This window comes from Lagopus muta, chromosome 2 (assembly GCF_023343835.1).
Source record: "Lagopus muta isolate bLagMut1 chromosome 2, bLagMut1 primary, whole genome shotgun sequence".
Classification (NCBI taxonomy): Eukaryota; Metazoa; Chordata; class Aves; order Galliformes; family Phasianidae; genus Lagopus; species Lagopus muta.
Genome location: NC_064434.1, coordinates 105,003,593 through 105,027,841, shown reverse-complemented (window position 1 = coordinate 105,027,841; position 24,249 = coordinate 105,003,593). Strand labels below are relative to the sequence as shown.

The 24,249-nt window shown below is 43.2% G+C and overlaps 1 protein-coding gene and 1 long non-coding RNA gene across 23 annotated transcripts in view; both read left to right on the top strand.

Moving 5' to 3' along the window:
* LOC125688905 (uncharacterized) overlaps window positions 1-12,845 on the top strand; it is a 45,095-nt gene extending 32,250 nt beyond the window's left edge. For 11 of the 18 annotated variants that reach the window (XR_007374944.1, XR_007374939.1, XR_007374940.1 and 8 more), the window contains 2 exons: window positions 7,701-11,543; window positions 12,400-12,845. This is a non-coding gene — a long non-coding RNA (uncharacterized LOC125688905). Of the gene's footprint in view, window positions 1-7,700; window positions 11,544-11,730 lie in introns of all 18 variants that reach the window. The other 7 variants (XR_007374948.1, XR_007374946.1, XR_007374938.1 and 4 more) reach the window with 7 other exon arrangements.
* Window positions 12,846-13,613: 768 nt separating this feature from the next.
* The window catches only part of MACROD2 (mono-ADP ribosylhydrolase 2), an 834,860-nt gene continuing 824,224 nt past the window's right edge, over window positions 13,614-24,249 (top strand). For all 5 annotated transcript variants that reach the window (XM_048935508.1, XM_048935507.1, XM_048935504.1 and 2 more), the window contains exons 1-2: window positions 13,614-13,809; window positions 17,626-17,742. In XM_048935508.1, the coding sequence (XP_048791465.1) occupies window positions 13,764-13,809; window positions 17,626-17,742 (163 nt within the window). In that variant the 5' untranslated portion in view covers window positions 13,614-13,763. The remainder of the gene's footprint in view (window positions 13,810-17,625; window positions 17,743-24,249) is intronic.

Genomic DNA, 24,249 nt, shown 5'->3' with positions numbered 1-24,249 from the left:
TTAAACACATCTACTTTTGAGATGGCATGAATGTGTTCATGTGTTGTATGAGCTTAAGGACGCTGGGTTTCATAGATGAAAGGAGGTTATAGTCAGCAGCAGCAAATAGTGTGATCATCAAGAAACTGCATGTATTTATTGAGTTACAATAAATAAGAACAGTGGCCCGTTATCATTGTTTGACAGAAGATGCACCAATAAGTATTTAAAGATTCTGTTTTATTAGCATCAGGGATTTCTTTATAAGAAGAATAAAAGCTCCACCGTCACCTATGAAATCTCATTTCATGCTATTTAATATTTGTCAGGTTGCTCAGAAATCAAAAAGCAAAAGAAGGATCAGCTGAATAGTAAACATTTACATCTTCCATTTGTTTCTATCAGTAATTTGCATTTGTGTTGGTTTTTTTTTCATCTGAAACTGTTCCCACTCCAAGATCCTCCTCTTTTCCAGAGTAGCACACTTGTTTATATTTAAACCATGCAAATGTTTTGTCCAAGCTACCACGTTTCTATCATTTGCAGACCCGGAACTGACGAGCTGCTCTCAACAAGTAAGTAAATCTGATAGAACTTTTCCATATTTAACATCCGTCAAACTTAAATACATTTAGTGCGGGTGTTTTTTGCTTGGTAGAGTCTTGAAATGCTCTCTCTCTACCTGGGTTCGGAGCCCAAGTACAGCAGTCTGTCTGTGTCCTGGGGAAGCTGAGCCACTGTGGAGGTTCGTGACCTTGTTTGCTTGCAGCAAGCCAGGCTTCCAGCCCAGCAGACTGTGGTTAATGTTTGCAGATCGAGAGGATTTTGCTGCTGACTGCTCGATTAAACACGTGATGTAAAATATCCTCGCTTCCGAGCAAAAGTTTGTTTTGGACCAGGATACATTTGGCAATTATTAATTTTACCAAACAATGTGTCAAAATAGCATATTAATGGTGAAGATCACTGTTGTTATCAGCTGCTTTCTTCTTCAAACAGCATCTACTTCTCAGTGCTGTCTAAAGTCCTGACCTAAAGCTGGAGAGGCGTTACTTGAGTCACCACGTGGCTGTGAATTAAAATTAGGCAGGGAGTTTTTTGTGGACATAATAACTGCAGTCTAGTCTATTTCCATCAAGTTCTATCAGTCCTTGCAAGGGTGACAGCTGTGGCCTGAAAGCTGTTTTCTTAAGGATGGTATTTCGATTTTATGCTAATGTTTTGGAGGAATCCTTCATTACCTATCCTTAACAGTCTTACATTCTCGATCAAAGCACACGAAAGCCCACAGAAATTCTCTCAAACTTCATTTAGTGCAAGCGCCACGGGCATCACAATCACTTAAACATTCTTTCTAAATGTCTGTCAGATTGCATTCTGTATTGGTCTGACCGAACTTCCCCACATCTGAAAGGTCGTGTCAGGCTTCATTCACTGTATGTCAGCATAGCCTCTGCCGACAGCCCGCGGCTATATGTGGATCTCGTGAGGGTGGCTACATGCCTTGGTTTATTGTTGCTGGAATTTGACCGATAAGATTAAACCTTGCCTCCTTTTCAGCCCGCAGAGGCAGTTTTTAAGCCAATCAACTCAAACCTTGTTCTTCTCCAATGCTGACTTCCTCACGTTTCAGCGTAGTACTGAAATATTTGTGATTTCTGAAAGGTTTACTGTTTTTCCTTATTTAAAAACAATCCTGTCTCTGGCTACTGATATAAATCTTGTTAATGCCCCTCATTATCGCTTCCCATTTGGAGCTATTCTTCATTTGCTTTTCCTTTTGGAAGCAGTCTCTTTATAAACACCTTTTATAGAAAGGGGAAGTCTTGTAATTTTTTTGAAAAAATCTAATTTCATTTCTCATTATCACTTCATCTGACTCCGGAGCTCATCTTGAATTCAAGTAGTTCTTTATCCCATCTTAGTTTTCCTTTTCAAGATATTACTTTTACAATTGGAATCTGACATCCCTTTTGAAACGGCACTTATAACTGTAGGTGGTATTCAACCATCATGAAAGGCAGCTGGCTCTTTACGTGCAGCGATTACCCTTGGGAATAAAGGCTTCTCTCCACTCTTGCTCAGATGCAGGAATATACTGGGAAAACATAACTGGACTCTTGCATCAGAACAGCTTTGACAGTTTTATGCAGTTCACTTATATTTGGCTACTGTACAAGGAAAAGAAACTGGATGCTTTAATGTAAACTTTACTATCATAAAAATATCACTGCTGAATCGCTGCAGTATTTCATTGGAACAGCATCATTTGAAACTGCATGTAGAAGGTGATGGGCAATCGAACATAGAAAGGTAGAGACAGATCTTGTTTGAGTGTGGATGATATGTATGTAAAAGTTTGCTGGCAGTTACATCCATAAACAAATGCTTTGGCAAGGTCTGCTGTTACTGGTTCAAAGGAAAGAAAAGAATTCGGAAAGTCTCACTACAACCCCCTGAAAGGAGGCTGTGTGAGGCGGGGTCGGCCTCTGCTGGCAGGGAACGGCCATAGGACGAGAGGGGATGGCCTCACGTTGTGCCAGGGGAGGTTCGGGTTGGCTGCTAGGAACAATTCCTTCTCCAGAAGTGATTCTGCACTGACACAGCTGCCCAGGGAGCGGTGGGGTCACCTGGAGGAGTCCCAGAGCCGTGGGATGTGGCACTGAGGGACGTGGGCAGTGGCACGGTGGGCTGGGGTTGGACTGGGTGATCTTGGAGGTCTTTTCCAACCTTAGTGATTCTATAATCAAGTAAAGTCTGTTGTACCAACAAAAATAATTTGATATTGGCATTATTGTGCTTATGTTGGAGAAACAATAGAGAATTAGTATAAAAAAGCCCTGAGAATAAGATTCACTGGTGTTTCTAAATCAGAACTTGTTTTTTTAGTGTGGATTTAAACTGATTTTTCACAAGATAACTACTGCTGAGTTTGCTGTTTTCTGGGATTTTGTTTCTGTCCATGATTTGTCTTCTGCTGGCCTTGAAATCTAGTTTTTGAAATTATCTCTTATCAAATTCTCTTATCTTGGTGTTATAACATTACTATGATTTGTTATTTCCAGCTTGGCAGTCCTGCTTAAGAGCATACACCATTTGCATTCAGTTAAGCTATTATTTGCACCAAGTTCAAGTGCAGCAGCTTTTCTCTTTTCCCTGGAACACTGTTCACATTTTAAACACGTAACCATTCTAGATCACCTATTCCATAGCTTGTGTAACTCTACAAAAATCAAATTTGCTCTAGGCAGTAAAACAGCCTAGAGCTGAAATACTGATTGTGACCCTTTGGAAAGATGTAAAGAGTTTATCAGAAAAAGCGTTGTGTCCTTTTGACAATGTCACAATTAATTATCCTCATCCCATTGTATATCTAGCATGTATATCACTATCAGTTGGCCAAGGCAAGCAGAAATATGTTGTTCTTCTGTATTTCACGTATAAACTATTTTATGCTTAGGCAGGTGTTGTTATTAAAGAGTGGGTGGAATTGGAAGACCTGCTACAAAACACTACTAAGGTCATACATTTCTTAGCCCACCATTAATCTAAAATTTTTACACCTTAACTGTTATGCTTCATATCTTCTGATGTCTTAGGATGTGTGTATAGTAATAATAATAATAAAACAACCGGAAGAGAATGTATCTACAGTAAATTATAATACATCTGCAGTAACTTACAGCTGATCTTGTAGTTGTTTATTGTGAACTTTACCTGCTGCATCTAGATATATGGCTCAGTGTTGGGGGAGTGATACAGAGCCGTTCTGTCAGCTCTACTTAAACTAACCTCATTACTCCTGATTTTTCCCTGAGGCTATTTCTACCCCATTTTGTACAACTAGAGCAACGTGAGGAGACCAGAGTTTTGCTAGGAGTTGAGTCAAAGGCATGGACTACTAGTTTACCTCCTCTTTTGGTGTCTAAATAGCTGGCTTTCCTTGTCAGAAGAAACGTTTGGTTATTAAAGCCTGAGAAGGTATGCTCTAGGTGTTTCTTTCGTGTTTTTAAATCTGTCATGATCAAACAATATTTTCATTGTAACGTTGTTATTCAATTTTAAGATTGAAGGAATACATACAGGAAATGGATTAACATGGTATTTCTGTTTACTACACTATTTGTTATCCAGAAAAAAACTGTTTTTAAATGCCACTTAAGTGACTTCCAAAGAACTAAACTGTTTAATACACACTTGATTTCAGATTGATGTTAAACTGGTCATAATATCTTGTTTATTTCCCCACATGTAAAGCAAAGGATGTTCTCTCTAAAATCCACACAAATCTCTGGCAGGATGTTAGAAATGAAAAGCTTATGGAGAGCAGTCTATGGTAATTCCATTCGTAGATAAGAACCTTCTTAGACACGGCTTCCTATTTAAAAGAACATTAAAATGCAACTGGATTTAAGTGTAAAATGAGGTAATATTTCTAAAACTCGCTGCTAGAATAATTACATGTGGAAGCAGATATTTGATGAGCACTCTTTACATACACCGCAGCGATAGCTTAACACTTGAAACTGAACACATTTAGTAAGTATTATCTTCACAAATCACATCTTTGGGGTATTGATTTGGATACTAAAAATGAACAGATCTGAAACGAATGACCACTTGCGGTCCTGCATGCTGGCACAACTCTAGCTGCATTTGATGCATTTCCATTTCCAGTTGGTTACTAGTTTAGGAACCTGGGCAGATTTATCACTCTTGGAAGTACATTTCAGCTTCTTGCCTCATCAGCAGCAAGATATGAGACACTGACATATGCTATTTTAAATAACAGCTGCTTATTGCTGTTCAAATTTTTCCCAGTAATGGCGATACGTTTTACTGAAATAATGATGCTACTGTTATCATTTTAGAAATTTTGTTCAAAAGTGCAGTTATCAACCACTGTGTGAGTGAACGCTATAAGAAGCTGCTTTTAAGAGTTGGGACTCAAACATGAGCTTCCCCTTTGTTCTACCCCTTTAAGATGCTCTGCATTCACTGGTTGCCTGTGTGTGGGTGCACGGCTACCAGGCTGATGGACAGAAGATGAGCAGTGTTTGTGGCACAACTGCTTTCTTTCTATGGCCTTTTTTCCACTTGGAATAGTTGCCCTCTGGCAAGCTCTTCAAGCATTCCTACAGGCAAATACAAACCTCACTGCTTGCCAAAGGATGCCCCTCTCTGGGAAACCCATGATTCATTCACTGCCTGACCCTTACCTTGTGCTCCACTACACCAACGTGAGTGAGGCCTGTTCCTTCCCACCCAACGTCAACTCAGGGGACAATTAAACCATGTTGAGGTCCTGCTGGCCTCCACAGCATTGCTTTGGGTAGGTTCTGATACCACCACAGCCTGCCTTCTGCCTCCTGAGCCTCCTTACTGGAGGCTCCAGTAAGAGCTCCTATCCAGGCAGGCTCTTACTGCCCATCTCCAAAGGTCCCTCTACGCAGTGAGTGCATGGAGCATGGAGCTCTGCCATCCAAGAACTGAGTGGATGCAGTCTGTCTGTCAGTAAACACGAGCAGCAACGAAGTATTTAAGATAACTTTACAGATTGATCAGCAGATAGATCACATCCACGTTGTAACAACGACGGGACAGGGTTTGTGACTGTGATGGAGGCACTAAACCTCTGTCCTGATAAATTGCACTGTGAGATGCATTACCTTGTTTTGAAGCATTATTTCTCTATGGTTTTCAAAAAAATGTTTGCTAAAAATAAAGCTACCAGTAAGGGTGCATTTTGTTCTAAAACTGTTTTGTTTCTATTCAAACAACAGAATGTATTTGGAAGACAAATTTTCTTAATTTGCTAACTAATAACGTAATTCTTTTTCTTTAGAGATAATTCTAACACCTTAATAACCCCGTAGGATACTTATTAAAGTACAAGAGATTAAATTCACAGTACAGGCCTCTTCTTAAAATGACTTCCAGGAAGGCACCACTGTAGGAGAAAAAGATTAAATTCATTTTCCAGCCTGTAACAAAAGGCAGAATTCAGGTGCATAGCTGTAAGCACCTCCCTGAATACCCATAAATTAAGTCGTGTTTTTCCAGCCAGTCATCAATGCCCAAGACTGTTATGCATAAGTTGGTGGAAAGTCTGCCTTTTCAACTGGTGGGTGACTGGGAGTCTTGGCCATATACCAGCTTCAATACTTCTTGCATACGAGTGCTGTGGATTTATGATAGAGGATAGTAGGACCTTGGTCAGGATTGTGTAGGGGATCCGTGGAACAGGATACACAGCGTGAAGAGCTTTTGCATCAATGTACAGCTAGGCACTGGGACAGGTTGCCCAGAGATGTGGTTGATGCCCCGTCCCTGGAGAATTCTGGGATTTGTGATCTAAATATTCCACTTTCTATATCATATTCTATAGCGTGAATGACATGTAAGATGATATGCAGTACCACAAAAGCACAAAATGCAATTGAGGAGGAGGACATTCTCATTAGCAGCATTCAGGCTGGGTAATCCCACGGAATTCGTACTCCCAAATTGCAAACTCATTTTTGCAAGTGATGTAGCAATTAAATGGAAACAGCACACACAAACGGTTGCGATATACAGTTGACCAAAGGTAAAGCTGTTATGTATACACATATATTTTTTTTCTCATGGGAAATGAGTAATTTAGAATGACTTAGCTAAGAGCAAACTGTCAAAGTACCCAACTAGAAAAAGCCACGAGCACCCCAGTGTGAGCTCCTGTTTTTGGCAGGAACTTGGATCAGAGAACCCTCATGGACCCTCCTGCCACAGGGAGGCTCTGATTCCTTGGTTCTGTACAAGTTGTAACTCCATATGTGTGCCAAGCGCCATCTCACTAATATTAATTAGCGCCTGCACTTCTGTAACTGAAGTGTGCCTTGGCAAGAAGTTTGTCTCCAATCTACAAAAGCTGTGCAGAATGGATTAATTTAAAATAACAGAGTAAAAGAAAACAGCAGTGAGGATACCATTGAATAGATGGCATTGTTTGGGGGGAGAATAAAGAAAGAACTGGAAAAGCAAGCAGTTTAAAAAATAATGTAGTTATTTCCTGTTTCAGGTCACTTCATATTAGCTTTGCTCTATATATAATTTTAAAATTTTGACCTGCCTTTCCAATTCGTATATCATTTATCTACTCTCTGTGCTCATTCTTTCAACTCACAACCATATCTCTAAGTTTTGTTCTGTTTTGTTTTTCCTGTCTGTCTGCAAAGATGCTGTAAAAGAAAAGCCAGATAAAATGGAAGAATAATGAACGTGGATGTTCCCTCTGGTGAGATCCAGAATTCCTCAGTGGAGAATATGTGACCTTCTTTTATTTTGACACTTGAAAGCTTTCTTTAGTAATATTATTTCAGCCTAATTCTATACAGCAACCATGTTAGATGTCTTTTGAAAGTACTTCCATCTTTTATTGTTTTTAGAAACCAATTAATTTGCAGCCCTACTAGTCCCAGTTGCTCAGCTGGATACTGGAGATTTGGCATAGCCTGTTGTCGTGAGTCACCCATTTATTTCCCCTTGCAGTCAGAGCAGATTGAGCACAGATGTAGATGTGTGCAACATCAATGGAAGATTCAACACAGCAAAATGCATCCTTGTACCTCTTCTTATGGTTACCCCACGTGACCCATGCTTTAACAACTAGTACTGCAGATGAATACCTTGCTTTCTTCTGCTAGATCTGATTGCATTATTTATTTTCTGTCCTTCCAAAGCCATTGGATGATGCAGCTGTCTTGACTGTAAGATGGTGGTGCACCTCCAGCGGTGGCCAAGGTCGCAGTGGTCACACATTACGTCAGTATTGAAGATAACCGCATTACTGTCATGTACTTTTCCTTGGAGCTCATGGGTAAGCTCTGCTTTTTCTTTTTCTGTATTGAGGTCACTTTGACTGTTGCAATCTATTTATGTTTTCAATTTCCATTTCTTACTGAGTGCATTGTAGGCTGATCAGGAATTCCACATTTTCAAGGGGCGTACTGAAAAGCGTTTTCCTGCCTGAAAGTTTTCATTGCGTATTTTCTGAAATACATCTCATTTCTTTCTGATACAGAATTATTCAGACCAAGTAGTTCTGTTTCTGGCAGTCATGAGTAGAGACCTGGAAATGCTCATGCAAGCACCTCCACCACAAAGTTCATATCAAAAACTCCAAAAAGCTCCTTCTCTGTTGTCTTTGCATACATTAACTTTTATCATAGGGTATGATTTTTGTAAACATTAGTATGAGGGCTGCTCTGAAAGTAATGCCTCCTGTTTTATGATGTTGGCCCACAATATCAGAGGCCGATGTTGGTGGCCGTGTTACAGATGGCAGCAGACGTGGAAGTGCATATGGAGCAAAGGTGTGATGCTGAAGTCCTCCATGTGGAAAGAATGACACTTGCTGAATGTTGATGGAGTGCAAACAGTGGATGTGAGCACAGTGAGGGGTGGGTGGTGTGTTTCAGCAGTAGCAACAGCAACAGCGGGTCACCTCCGCTGCTGCAGAGTTTTCCTCTGCAAAACGTATTAAAATCAGAAAGCTGTGAGAAACATGAATATTTTGCCTTTCATCTTTCTCTCCAATCACCCCGCAGGACAAAGGAGCCTGCAGTTTCTTGCCTCCTTGTTAGCTCATTTGCTCGAGGCAACAAAGCAGGGAAATTACAGGCAGCACTTCATCAAATGCTTGTCATCAGTTCACTCCCTCTCTATCTGTCACGAGGTGTAGTTTTATTAACAGAAACTTGACCCAGGTATGCTAGTAGCTCGAAAGCTCAAAAGGTGGGGTACAGCTCTCCAATAAAAGATGAGTGATGTACGTTTTATGTGTTGAATGCATGGTGGCATATCTGAAAGTGAATGTGCTTATAGAAAGGCAACATTTTGTTGAATATTGTGGAACTCAGAAGGGTTTTTCTATGTGATGTGAATGAGCAGGAGAAAAGACTTCATGGTTAATGTACATGGGCTGTACATCTGCATTAGAATTTCCTGCTGTGGAACTTGTGTTGGCACAGGATTTAATAAAAATCAACAAGACTCAGCTAACAGGGCTTACTGCACAAACAAGCTCTGAGAAGTGAAAATAATAACTGCTGAGATACATTTTTTCAAATTAAATATGAAATATTCATAAACTCATTTTATATGTTTATACTTTATTCTGTTATTGGCATGGTAAATTACTTTTGTTTACTGGCTACTCAAATCATACATTTCCAAATGCGTAAAGTTGTGTTTCATTTGTTAAAATGGTTAGAACCAGAGGAAATAATCTCAATTTAATCTCACATTCTAAATAATGTTATCAAGGAATTGAAATCGTATAATGAGGTTCAGAATCTAATCCACATCACCCACATTACACAGTCTTTGAAATCAGCATGCTGACTTTACAAGTCGTTGTGTAGTTCACAGGTAGAATTTAAACTGTTTTACAGGGCAGCAGCTCCGAACTGCTTATTTTGGTCAGGATGGCTGATGGTGACTTTAATGCTGTGTGCAGGTGGTGAATGTTCCAGCAGCTTGCACTGAAGTTCCAGCTCTTCTTTGGTATATTTATTCACTGATATAGTGTATTATTAATTCTCTTATTCATTTACATTTGCTATTATGTATCTCACAGGAACTCTCTAACCAGTCACTGCTTTATCCATATGTCAAGCAAGCATTCATTTTACAGTCACAGTAGAAATCTGTCTTCTGTCCAGGCCATGCATCTTTTAAACAATACTTTGTGGGCATTTCCCTGTTTTCCTCTCATCTTCTACAGAATGTCACCAGTGCGTTCCGTAGGCCAGGGATGGATGAAACACACTAAATTTTGCATTTTTGCACTCAGCGTTTCAGTGAAACATACTGAGGCCTTCTGAGTATTGTTTAAGCTGACATAGTATACAGCTCACTAATTTTCTCCAGAAAATAATCTATTTTTCAGCCTTGCTGGTTTTCATCCAAGTACTGAAATGCTGCTTTTTGGCTAAATTTTCCCAGCCCATTCAATACTGCTGATCACTTCTCTCAGAGACTCCTCTTTGACTCCCATGCTTCTCATTCCAGTGATTGCGCTCTCATGTTCCTGGTCATCATGATGCTGGATTTTGTATGGACTTCCTTCATCCTCCTTTAGCATCTCCTGTACTTTCTGCCCTTGTGAGGTCTCACCTGCAGTGCTGCATCCAGACCTGGGTCCCCAGCACAAGAAGGATGTGGAGGTGTTGGAGCAGGCCCAGAGGAGGGCCATAAAGATGCTGAGAGGGCTGCAGCACCTCTCCTTTGAAGAAAGGCTGAGGGAGGTGGGCTTGTTCAGCCTGGAGAGGAGAAGGCTCTGGGGAGAACCTCATTGCTGCCTTCCAGGAGGGGGACTGAATCTTTACATGGTCGGATAGTGATAAGACAAGGAGCAATGGCTTTAAATTAAAAGAGGAGAAATTTAGGTTAGATGTTAGGAGGTAATTCTTTACTCAGAGGGCAGTGAAGCCCTAGCATTGCTGCCCAGAGCTGTGGTGCCCCATCCCTGGAGGTGCCCAAGGCCAGGTTGGATGGGCCCTGGGCAGTCTGAGCTGGTGGGGGGCAGCCAGCCCATGGCAGGGGTTGGGCTGGGGGGGTTTTGAGGCTCCTTCCAACCCAAACCATTCTATGATTTTGTGATTTCTGTTCATTCTCACTCTACATCTTTGCTGCAAATCTAGTGTTGTCCTTGTACAATCTTACCCACTAACATGGACAGTTAAGTGTCCGCACAGAGCCAGAAGTTAATTACTGTACTGTGTGTTATATAATTAGCACCTTGTCTAAGCATCACCCCACTTTTAGGATGCTACCTGTTAGATGTTCCTTGCTTGGAAACAATGGTCAAACTTGGCACTTCAGGCTAAAACTCTCATCAACAATTCTATGAGAAAGAAAATAAACTGTATTTATGTACATGTGATACTGTGCCTCTGTGCCAGCTACAGTGTTAGAGAAAGAAAAAGACGTAACCTGTGTTTTGTTCCCTACTTTCCTTAGATTTCATTGCAGTGTGCTAGACTGCTGCCAGCATCCAGGGAGCAGGATTATTATTCCTGTCATGTGGATATTTTCTTCCCTCTGCTGACTGAGAGCTACAAACTTGTCAGACAGAAAGCCTGATGTATTTGTGCCTTTGTCTTTTTAAAATTCACCCATGGCCAATGTTAACATGTGCTCGACCAGGGGAAAATATCTTCATAAAGAAATTAGGTGTATTCCCCAAACAGCATTTCTAACGGACCATTTCCCATATATTTTTCTAGCTCTGGATGTGGGGATTGCAAGCTGGTGGGCAGCAGTGGAAGGGCTATTCGTGTTTCATATCTACAAGGCTGAACACTTTGCTTCCCTTCAGGAACAGCAGGGAAAGCACAGACTGAGATAGCTGGTAATTGTCCGATGATTTCACTTGACCTGGAGGATTTGTGATTGTTGGAAGGTTTAAGGCCTCCGGAATCAACAAGTATAAGAAGTGAATGCTGATCATGCTCACACCAAAGGCGGTGACTTAATTTCTTCTTGCTTCCGTGGGCCCAATTATACCAAGAGCTACTGAGGTAAGAACTCATATACATTTAACTAAATAAAATACATTTAACTAAATAAAAACAAGTATTTTCTTACACAAATTGAAAAACTTAAACATTTCTGTTTTAAGTTGAAGAGAGTTTTACTCCTGCCTTTTATCTGATCTTCCATTTTGGTGCTGGTGCATGAGGCTTTTTTCTTTTTTTCCTTTTAAAGGCACATACTTTCTATATTTCCCAAAATGATGGCTGTTTTAGCTGTTTTTACAAATGAAAATGAAGAATGCATGCAAATGTCCCGGATGGGAAAAGAGTTTTCTCTGTCTTCCCTTCTGGTCCAATAAACATTGATTTATAAAATGTGGAACAGATCCCAGAGGACTTTAGAATATTCAGTAGCTTGGTAATGTGGCAATGATGCAGGATATGGGTTCAAGTATCTGCTCTGCATCATAGAAACACAAACACACGTGACTTCAGCTATGATCCCTTTGATGCCTCTTCATCAGCTGGTTTCTCATTTTACCAAGATGAGAAAACTGTGTGTGGGCTACCAGAGAATATCAGCTGGCCAAAACAAAGACATTGAGTAAACACAGAGGATAGCAGTGTACCCTTGAGAGCCGACCTAATCTGAACATTAAAACGTGCTTTGTAAAGAGGAGTTTTATTCTAACTTGAGCTGGTGAGAAGGACAGCTCTGAGTATTCTGTTCCACCAGTGGGTGTGGTGAGACTATGGATTTTGCTGTCAGGAATTGCACCATGACTGCAGAACAAGAGCACAGACGCTGTGTTTGCTCCTCAGAAACTAGGACTTGGTACAAAGGCGGGCATTCCTGTGCACAGGAAAAAAGGCACTTTTCGCTGTTGTGTTTGTTTCACAGCATTGTCACAGAGTCTCTCCCTCTGTCAGGAGCGGCTTTATTTCACCAGAAGACCAATGAGCTCCCTCCTGACACAGCCTGATACACAGCACCCCGCAACACTGAGAAAAGGAGCAGACTTTTCCTCTGCCAGATGCAAAACTTCTACAGGATAACCCACTCGTTGCTGATGTTTTGCCTTAAGTGGGAACACTGAGACCTGCTACCTGCACAAACCCATTGAGCAGCGATTCCCAAGAGCACATCTCCGGGCTCTCTGTTCATGCCGTGGATGATACTGCCCCTTTCATTTCTAAGCTGAGGCAGTTCTGTGCATCGTGTATAACACAGTGTCCTCCAGTACCTCACCATGCTTCCATACTCTTCCACAGCATCATTTATTGCCGTCTGATCACTTGATTATTATTATTTTTACCGTGCTGTTTTTTGCTACTGTGCTCATTGAAAGTTTCATGCATTTATGTTTACACTGAAAAAAAAAAAAAAAAAAAAAAAGAAAAAAGTGCTGGGATAGGGAAAAAATCTGCCCAGAAATGCCACGGTTTTTCTCCGTGCAGCTCTGGACAGAGCTCTCTGACAGAGCCAGAGTCACAGGCCGAACACAAGGAGCTCCGGACCCGGGATATCTCTTCCTCGCGGCCCAACCGGACTTCACTCGGGACAAGGCGGGCAGCTGCCAGGGGCTGAACGTGCCCAAGGCGAGGCTCAGCAGGCGGCTACGCGCAGCTCCGCCCCGCCCCGGCAGCCCGCCCGGCTCTCCCCGAAGCCCCGGGCGTGCCGTGCCGTGCCGGGTCCCGCAGGCCGCGGTCTCGCCGCCCACCTCGATCGGGATCGCGACGCCGTCGCGTAGCAACGCGGCCCGCCCGCCGGAGGAGCGGAGCGCTCGGTGCCGCTCGGCAACCCGGAAGCAGAGCGGGCGCCGCTCCGCCCCGGGGCCGGCCGTGCCGTGCCGGGCCCCAGCGCCCTCTCCGGGGCCGCCGCCGTCCTACCCGAGCGCTCGCCGCGCTAGGGACCCCTCCGTCCCAGTCTCGGTCCCGGTGCCTCTTCCCGCCCCGCCGCCGTCTCCGGGCCCCTCCCGGCCCCGCCGCGCCCGGGCCGGCGGCGGCGGGCGGAGGAGGGGGCTGCTGAGCGGCGGCCGCCGGAGCCAACGGGCGGCGGGGAGGGGGGCGGGCGCTGCGGGGGTGTCGGGTTAGAGCGAGGCGTGACCCAGCCGACGGGCGCCGCGCGGAGCCGGGCGGCGGGCGGGCGCGGAGCTGGCGAGCAGCGTGCGCGTGCGGCGGCTGCTGTCGCTGAGGCTCGGCGTCCTCTACACCCCCGTGAGCCTGGGGAACCTGCAGCCGAAAGCCGCCGCCAGCCACAGCACCATGTACCCCGGCAACAAGCGGAAAAAGCTCTGGCGGGAGGAGAAAGGTACTGCCGCTGCCGCCGCCCTCCTCTCGCGGGGCCGCCCCATCCCGGGACGGGCTCCCGCCGCGGCCTGCGCTCTCTCCGGCGCTGTGGCCGCCTGCTGCGGGCGGGCGGGCGGGCTGCGCTGGGGGGGCCGTGCGAGCCCGTTCCCGCCGCTCCTTCTCTCCGCCGCTGGGGCCGCGCGGCGCGGGCTGACGCCGGGCACTGCGGGCGCCTAGCGGCCGGGAGCTGCTGAGGGCGGGCGCCGGGCGTTCCTGTCCCGCGCTCGTCTGCGCGTGCTGTGCATGTGTGTGCGTGTGTTATTTGGGTTACTGCGCGGGTAAAGCACCGGTGAGAAATCGTCCTTCCTTCTTGAAGGGCTCGTCGATCTTGCCCTCCCTTCCCTCCGCGTCTCTTTGAGCCCAACATCCAGCTCCAGAGCTGGCCGTCCGCTGGAGGTGTGGGACGGGCGCTGTGCGCTGACCTTGGCTTGTGGGCGTCCGCCTATCGACCCTCTGAAAGCAATGTAAATACCGACGAAGAAAGCGTGGCGGCCAGGCGGGATATTGCCGGGGGCTGGTGGGAGCCCCGCGCCCGGGAACCTACCGGAGACAGAGGAAAACTAAAGCACGCTCGCAGGTCCTGTTGTGAGTTCTCCTCTCATCACGCTGCTGAGTGTGTATTGCAAGTCTGGAAGGCAGGCGGCCCCTCGTAAGACAGCGTGCATGCTGCCGGGAGCAATCCAGTGGGGGATCGGTGAAGAGGAAGATGCAAGATGCACATAAGTTCATTGCTGTGCAAGTTGACTGCTCTATTCACACCCATCCCCAGGGCAGGGAGTTGCATTGCCTGTCATTTTGTCAAGCTGTCCTAGAAGTAGCATTCCTTCCAGACATCCAATTTCTACCTGGCTTTGAAATTTCTCTTTTCCAGAACAGAAGAGAGATGGTTAAACCCACCAGCACAGCGATACTATGGTCTGTGCGGCATGAAGATGTTGCTGAGCGCTTGCTGCAGCTCAGCTGCTGCTGAGGGTGCTCTGCCCAGTGAGGCGTGTGTGTGAGCACTGGGACTCGGTGTCTCCTCACACAGTGAGGCTGAACAACACTTGCCGGTCTTCTGCTCCAGTAACTGTTCCTTGGCATTGTATTCGTGGGTTTGGCCCTGGGCCCTTCACATGAGGAAAGGGGAGAGTGCTGCTGTGTTGTTGCTGCTGCTCTCTAGCTTGCAGCTGAGCATAGCTGTAGAGCGTTCTCTTGGCTGGGGAGCGAAACTACAGCATCCCAACTTCTTTCTTTCCTCGCCAGGCTGTCTGTGAAAGCAAGCATTCTGCTAGGCCTATCTCTGCCATTCCTGTGTGCTCCTGGCTCCCACAGTGCTGATGGGGCTCCTGGTTCTGCTTCTCCTGTGCAGACTTGGTGGTGGATCATTCTCAGCCTTTTATATTCTGTAAGGCTTCGTTCTTTCAAAAAATAAAAATAAAGAAAACAACAAAAAACAGACTACTAAATACTGGCTTGAAACCCACTGATAGCTACCTGGCTTTCCTTGATTACTTTCTTGGTAACTGAGAATTGATTCACTTTCTCCCAAGCTGGATCTTGTTGGAGTTCATTGTAGCAGCAGGAGCAGCATTGGTGTTGATGTCAGTCTTGCAGCACCGGACTGGTCTGCTTGTGAGGCTTCTCAAGCAGGTCAGCAGGCAATGTGGATAACAGCACTTGCAACTAAAGCTTCTTATGGGGGGTCTGTGTGCAGCTGAAATTCTCTCTGGCAACTTGCAAGAGTGAAGCCCTATGCACTCTTCCTACAGAGGGAAAACTTGCTGTTTTAAGAGTAGGGAAACTGCTCTGTGGCATCTTCAGCAAAAGACAGCCAGACATTCTGTGCTACTTGGTCCAATGGTTTGACACATGCAAACACACTCTTGTGTTCCTCTCACATTCAGGTTTGCCTTTCTGTAGTACCTCTAACAAACACACAACACTTGGGGCGCTTGAAGATCAAGCAGGAAAGCTAAGTGTGCGTTTGCAAAGCATAATGGTGATTCTAATCACATTAGTTGTACTTTTGTACTTGTAAGCATCCAATTAAGATACCAAGCCAGAATAATGCGATAGAAATATTTTTGTTGACTGAAGGAGAAGTCATACTGTCAAAGCATCAAAATACATTTGTTCTGATAAGGAAGCCTGTGTTCAAAGCCTGCCCCTGGTATTTTAGACTGTACTGATTACACTGTGTGAAATTAGGAAAGTTATTTTGATGGGGAGGGGGGGAAACACTAGTATAGTGCAAGTGATTTTTCCTGAGAGCTTTGGCCTGAAAGGCAGTTTCTGTTCAACCCCTTCCCTGCTCCTTCAACTTGATAAGAAAATACCATTTCTGTGTCAGTTTGTGACAGGGAAAGGTAAGATCCGTATGTCTCTAAAACTTCTTCAGTCATCAAAGAGCACTTAGTAGTGACTAACAGGCCAAGGGAAGGTGTTAGTATGGTGATGGTAGCTCAGTGTTATTGGTAGGACGTAGCCAGGAGCCTGGTTAGCGAATGGGAGTCCTGACGTGCTTACATTTCTTCATCCCTTCATACAGATGGGTGCATCTAGAACAAAGCTAGCAGTGAGCATTAGAATTGTATCTCACTACTGAGAGAGTCCATCCTGCTTGGTGGGGTGAGAAGAAGGGGATAGATCTGCAAGAACCTGGTGTCCAGCCCAGGTTGCTGGGCTGCTTTTCTCGCTTTAGTGCGCTTACAGCCACTGATGAAGGAGAGTGAAGCTGGCAGCATCTGTCCTAAATGTACAACCTGTGAGGCTTTATTTATACCAAGTGTCTAGAAGAAAACCTCTCGTATGCACTTCAGTACAGTAACTAAGTGCGTCATTCTAATGCTCAAGTACAAAACTCTTAGTCTTAAGCCAGGCTGCTCATTTCAAACCCAGGTTCTATTTCACAGCGCTTCCAGTCCAACAGATTCAGATCATGCTGATCCTGGCTGCCTTTAGAAACCTGTTTAGCCAATAGAGAGCAGTGGGCTTTCCTAGCAATTGGTGTGTGCTCCAGCTTAGGGGTTTCTTTTGCTCATCCTTGGGTGACCAACAGGTAGCCTGTTGTATTTTATTTTTCTGGAGCTGCTGATTTTGGCCCAGAATGTGATTACACACTAGTGGATGTGTTTAAAGCAAATGACTGCAGATTTCTCTGATGCTGGGAGTTAAATTGTTTGCAGAACAAAACAACCAAACAGAATCACCTTTCTTATCACTGCAGCCACGTAGGAAGTGATGTAAGATTTGCTTTTGCTGATTTCTATTTTTGTAGCATATTGACACTGCTAATTTTGTACCATTTTCCCCTCTTTCTTTGCTGGAGCACGTGAAACTTGTTTCAGTAAAAACACATCAATTTTGATGTTCCAGTGTGGTAGCTCTGCTTGTTTATAAAATCTGGTTTATGAATAGGGAACGTGAAGAATATATTCTGATACCTGGAAACTCTATGAAATAACAATTCCCTACTTAATGAACCTGCTGTTAAATCTCTGATGCTGAGTTTAAGCGGCTGGAAGATGGGGAAAGGAAATGTGTACAGCTGAGAGAGCAGTGAAGAGGCATTTCTTTTTTTTGCTGAACTGGGATATCCAGAAATAGGTGCAGGCAGTGGTTCTAAATACACTGTGTTCAGCTTCTATTATTTGTAACTCATCAAATCACCCATGCTTGTTTCTTTCAAGCAGTGTTTGGTTGCCTCAAGGACACTGAATTGGTCACTACTTGGCCAATGTACAAGAACATATGAAAGCTTGCAGAACTTTTATTTATCTTTTTATCCCCTGAACAGAACGTTTGCTGAAGATGACCTTGGAAGAAAGACGCAAAGAGTACTTAAGGGGATACGTTGCACTGAAAGATATTCCAACGTGGATGGAAGAAATGAGAAGCAAGAATGAAAGTGATGGTAAGTAAAATGGGAGAATCTTATTTAATAAATTATTTTGTTGACTCAGCCTTTTCTGTTTTCTCGGTTACTTTTAAGAGCAGAAGACTCGGAATCTTTGTTAGTTACAGTGGCAGCCTTAATTGGGGTCAGGAGTGCTACACTGGGGTGGGTGGGGTAAAACAGCTAAAAAAAAACTCAGAACAACACTGGTTTCCATTGATTCCTTAAATACCTGCAGGCACAGACAGAACATTGGTACCCCTAGGTATGTGAAGCAGCAATTCTTTGCCTCTGCATTTACCTTCTGGATAATCAGCCATGCCTAATTAACTTTGTCTTAATGAACTTAGGAACCTTAATGGTGTGGGGAATCTGAGCAAAATAGTGTTGTTCTTGTAGGCTGCTGAAAAGCAGTGGGGAAGTGCATGAGTTGTGGTGGATACTGAAAATCTAGAGACAAGACGGGATTGAATTTGAAGCCTCTGAAAACAACATTTCTTACTCATGATCCAATCTCCTTCCTTGGGCTGAGGAGCATCAGCCTGGCCTGGATGAACTCCTCTTCTCTTAGTGCGTGCAGTGTTATCATGATGGCCAGTAGGGTTGTCAAAATACTTGCAGTGAAAGCTGTCTAGAGATGTGAACTGAACTTGCTAACATAGATAAGATATTTGAGGTCTAGATTCTGGTAAGAATTTAATTCTGTGACATTCTTTTTTCTAGTTCTCCTTCATTCACATGTGTATAAGAAGAGGGACTTCCTGGTCTGGTTTCCCCCTCCTGTTTTCTTTCTGTGTTTTATCTGGGCTGTCTCTTGGGCTCTAACTATGAAATGTAACATATTCTCTGTTGCAGTCTCCTTACTGCTGCTGATACAGGAATAGATTGCTGACCCTTTTGTAACTGTTGAGGGCTAATACTGGCTGGTGTGAACAAGAACGCAGGGTGGTCTTGTGACTGTAGGTGGCCGTAGCCTTCATAATAACACTCCATGTGAGATGAGGTCTGAAATTTATAATCTGTTTTTAATAAAATGGGAAAGTTGCAGTCTTTTTTTTTTTCCTTCTAAAAGCATTTCTAGTGACTTCAGAAATAAAAATACACGTCAAAAGTTGCTTAGCTTTGAAATTCCAACATGGTTCTGTTACAGCAGTATCCATAGGTCTTTGCCCTTTTATGCTACATCTTTGCTATCTTCATAACATCAGGAATCTTGTTTATCCATAAAACGAGGGCTGTGTAAAAAAAATCTAGAGATTACATGACTTCAAAGTTTGTTTAGGTCTGTGGCACGTGGGAATGTGCAGTCTGTCCATTAGTTTAAGTGGGAGACTTCTTATCCTTCCTAGGCTAAACCGTGTTTTTATTCTGACAACTCTCAGGTGTGACTTATAAAACTGCTGGATCTCATATTACATGGGCTGCTGAATGTGACAAGGTGTGGATTTATGTTGTGATTGCTGTTACATCTCACATAAGCAAAATGTCAGTGTGTAATGTGCAGCTATTGAATCACAGGGATGGTGAATTTATTTCACTGTAGGTACTCTCTGTTAGTACCCAGTATGCTGCAAAAAATGCTGGAAGGCAAAAGTTGTGCAGGAACATTATTTTTTTCTTCTCTGCTATGCAGAGATTTTGTTATAATGTTTTCAGGAGAAAATATCCTTAGTCTCTTGTTTTTTTCCAGATGTCTTTGTTGTAAGTAAGCCATGTGAAGCAGTGAGCTCATGGAAGGCTGGGTGCTCGAAATGTTTCCGTGTTTCAGCTGATTCGCTCAGTTAAAGAAACTCTGTTAGGGACAGTGTTAGTGTATCCATTTCAAACTCTGTTTCCTTTAAATGTCAACTCAATTCTGAAGGTATCAGGACTATGAGGGCCGGATGAAGCTCCCTGTGCTGAAATCAGCGATGACTTGAGAATGCACTGCCCAAATTCTGTTGTTTTCTCCAAGTGAAAGGTTACTTCTTGCGGTGACAAACGAAGGAGGTCTGAAGAAAAAGAACTAAAAAGAAATAATGAATGTATGTACTTGGCAAGCCAGGACAGCAACTGATGAGGAATGTGGAATAAGTTTTCTACCATTTACTTCAAACACTGTATACTGTGAATAAATGACAGATTGATTAGTAAAGCGTGGAGTGGCTGTTCAGAAAGAGCGATGGGGAGAATTCAAGACAGGAACCAAGAACAAATAAACTGAAGCAGGTGTGATCAATCTTCTGCTGGAATACGGAGCTGTAGGAGAACAGGAGAGCCTCAGGGACAGGCCTACTACTCCCAGGTTCACCAGACTGGGAATGAAAGGTGTTCAGTACCGCACAAATTTTTGTATTGGCTTTTTCTTGGCGATAGCATCGTGTGAACAACACAAAGGCTTTTATGGTACTGATTTTTCAGTGTGAAAGTATTGCTGGAAAGCATGTTGAGATTCCAGCTAGTCGCACGCTTCTGTTATATGCCAGTTTAATGGGAGATTACTAAAGTCTCTGGAACTGCTGAAACTGAAATGATGATGAAAAAACTTCCTGCTGGGAAGGAGCCAGCCTGGCTGCCATGCTCTGTTTGGTCCTTATTGAGAAGTTTGGAGAACGCGCTTTGGTTTGTGGAAGGAAGTGTTTCTGCCCCTATTCCTCCTCAACCTTTGGGTGTGAAGTGGTATTTGGAATCCTGAAGCGTACCTGTAATGCTTTGAGTAAGTGGACCTTGAGGTGAGTTTTGGCAAGTCTGGATATCTGAAGAAATCACTACAACAACAAAGAATTTCTGGGAACAAAGTTAGGAAGTTGTGAAGGGCAGATGAGAGTGACTTTTTCTTAAGTGAAAATTTTGGAACAGCAAAGATGTTTAATTGGAAGTTGGAAGTAGCTGTGTGTGGTTGAGTCTGTTTTACTCTTTCCTGACTAAGCCAAGAATCTTAAATTTTTGAAGGCCTCCTTTTGGGGGCATGCATCTGGACCAGCCGTGATAAATGAAGTTGCTGTGCATTGTGACGTGGAATGTCTTCTGATACTTTTTGGTTTAGGGGAAGAAGGGTGATGTGGAATGCAGACATGAAGTTAGTGCCTGCTGACCTGAATGCAGGGAAGCGAGCTCTCAGGCATGTGTGTTTCTGGAAAGACTGCGTTGGCAATGTGTCTGGGTTTTGGCAAATAACTGGCCAAGCTGGGAAGGTAGACCTCAAGGTACCATAACTGTCCATTCTCCTTACACTGCTGTTACTGACAAGCAATCCTTTTGAATCTCAGAGCGGATAGTAAGAAGGGAAACAATCCCTTCCTCTTAAGGCTGCTTCGTAAGTGGCAGAAATTCTTTTGTTTGCTTTAACCACATTAAGAAAAGGAGAAACTGTCAAGAATGACCCTGTCATACAGGGCAAGGTAGTCTGCATGTGCTGTAATCCATCCTTCCTCCCACATCTCGTTCTCCAGCTATACCAAAGCCAGACACATCTCATCTGTTCTGTTACGTACTTGGAAGCAGGGTTTCTTCCTGACAACTTGCAAATAATGGACTTGTTTACTGAAGCTCTGGATTTTCAGTACCTCAATTTCAATGCTATTTGTTATGTATCACCTTATGCTATATACTTGACCTGTACAGTAATGATAATTTGTGTTTTGTTGTGTTTGGTGAATAAAGAGACATAATGCAGAAGAACTAAAATCTTTTTTGGAGTTGAATACAGTAACTTGTTTTTGGGTGCAGTTATTCCTGAAGATGTCTTTTTGGTTCAGTGGGGGAACTTTGGAAGAAAAAGGTTTCAAAAACTTTTCCTTGAAAGCTTTTCTAAAAACTGGGGGTTTGAGAAATCTGTTGCTGCTGAGTTCTGTGTACTAATAGTAGATAAATGCTTTGTTGTGTTTCCATTCAGTAAGTGGATTTATGGCTAATTCACAGCATGTGGCAGTCCTGCTGGGCAGTCAAGGTCTGTGGGATTCATTGGCATAGCAGTGGTGCACAGGAGACAGGAAAAATCTTTATATCATTATCTGAATTTGCTAAGAGTAACTATTTTTTGTGAGATCAAGTCAAACAGGAAGAATACAGCAGCTTTAGAGGCTTCTTGATGGTTTAAAGGCCACGAAAGGCCCGCAGTATTTTTTGTTTTAGTGAGTCTTTGGCAATCAGATGTTTTGGCTGCTTCTGAATTTTCTTAATATGCTTTATTTTTAGAAAATGATGTGGTTCAAAATGTGCTGCAATTGATCTACTTTAACACTGAAAGTTTTATGCAGATTTTTATGAGGTTTAGATTTAATAAAAGCATCTTTGTGCTAAAAATCTGCAGATTTCTAAATATTCAGAGAGATGACAAGATTAAAGAGACAAAGCATCTGTATAAGCCACTCAGTGCTTAATGTTGAAAAGAAAATATATGATCGTATTAAACTCTATTGACCAGCATTACTTGATATTGTTAACTAATCACCAATCATACTGGGTGCTTCGGAGCTGTTTATGAAGTGAGTGCCTGTCCTGCAGGAACCATGAATCAAGGTATGGCTGTTTTTCATGCGAGTTGTCAAACAGCCTTTGGAAATCAGCCTCCGCTGAAAATCTGCCTGAAGTCTACAATGAGAAACAGCATCTCGCAAAATTATTCATCATCTTCATCATATTCATCATCTTTTCTACACAGAAAAAGAAATGGTTGTATGAGAATGCGAACAGTTCCCGAGAGCTGCTCCTCAACCGAGGGTTTCTCTGACTGTCACAGCTCTGTGAAACTAGCACACTTCAAGACCACCCCCTGCCAAGAAAACAAGTCCATCGACTGTCTTTAGAACAGACTTCTACCTGAGTGGCAGGGATGAAAGTCAATTGGGACATCTTAACGCCGTGTGACGTTTGCTATCCGTCAGTCAGTGGCAGCTGTACTTCTGCTGCTGACGCTGGTTTATGTTGGCAGTGCAGAAGGTTTTTGGCTGAGTTCCCATACAAAACCTGCATGCTTCGGTTCAGGATCTCCTGCTACTAGTTGTAGCTGTGGATGATAAATTTTAGCTTCGTTTATACTTAGTGCTCTATTTGCTTCTGTTTTCTATTTGTGATTTTTGTTGCTCATACTGAACATCTTACACTGGAGTCTTCAGGAGACACTGAGGTGTGTTTGGTTTGAAAGCTGTCACTTACATGCATGTGGAGGTTACTGCTTAATGCCTGCTGCTTGAACTCCATTAAAATACTAACATTTGTGGCTTCAGTGAAGATCATGATAATGAAGTAGTTTATCTGTGGAATTCCTCACTTTCCAAGCCAGTACCTACATGCAACAGGAGTGAGCAGATTTCTATGATGCATACAGCTGGAGTGGCTGCAAGAGTGAAACCATATTTGCAGCAAATTAGGTATCAGTAATATTAGTTAACTTATTAATAATTAATATAACTGAGGACTAATTAATTGCAGTTATTGTAAAGACTTCCAGGAGCATATGTGCCCATGGTCTGACATAGGTGAGATGGTTTATGCCTGTCATTTATGTACAGCCTGTTTACAGAGGCTTCTGGAGCAATAGTGAGCAACAGGGAGCTCTACTGAGAGTAGAAAACTGCAGAGTGATACAAAGCTGATCTTGCCATTTGCTGATGCTCTGTATTTTTCTATCTTTCTAAACACACACCTCAGGCATTCTTTTCCAAAGACAGCTTTACAATGTGTAGGGATGGGGAGAATATCCTTGTGAGCAAGTATTAAGGTAAGGTGAGAAATGGCTGTTTTTTGGGGGGGTTGGTTTGGTTTTAGTGTCAAGTATTCCTATTTAGTTGGTGATATACCTGACATAAATAGACAAGTAATGCAAACAGTATGTTTAGTATAGCAGATGGAAAAACTGTGATGAACAGAAAGAACCAATGTGTATTCAGTTGACCTTGTAGCTCCCCGGTGAGCAGCATAGATATAACCTTTATAGGATGGATTAGCTGTCAGAGCAGTAATGCCTGTGTTAGTTTTCTTCAAAGAAAAATCTTGCCTTCAGCAACTGTAAGAGATGGTTATTAAAAAGTAAGAAATCAGCTCTGTTTATATATATATATAAAGAACACATAATTCAGTATGGCTAATTCTCTAAGACGATAAATCACTTGACTTTGATTAAGATGATGTCTTCTTAAGCTGTTGTTCCATAATTTATTTTTTACCAAGTTAATATCCACGCAGCATTAAGTTTATGCAGGTCCCTGATATGGTTGTCATTTTGTGATGTTTCTGTATGCAGCTGAGAACCTTATATTTTGATGTGCTAACTGTAGTTTTTCATAGGAAAGGATGCTGCTATCAGAAATAAATTAGAATCCTCACCGCAGCTCTGCAAGCTATCGGTCTCTCTTTTGAGAGTCACAATAGTGAAGATACAATGTGAAGTTTAACACGGGTTAGCCAGGGGAAAAATCTCTAATGTTGAAGTGCTTGAGTCTTGACACAATTAATAATTCTGAAGCCTCCCATCCCATGCAATAAGAGGATCAGGTGTTCTTTGTAGCTGCTGAACACTGTATGCAGCTCAGTAAGGAGGTCCCT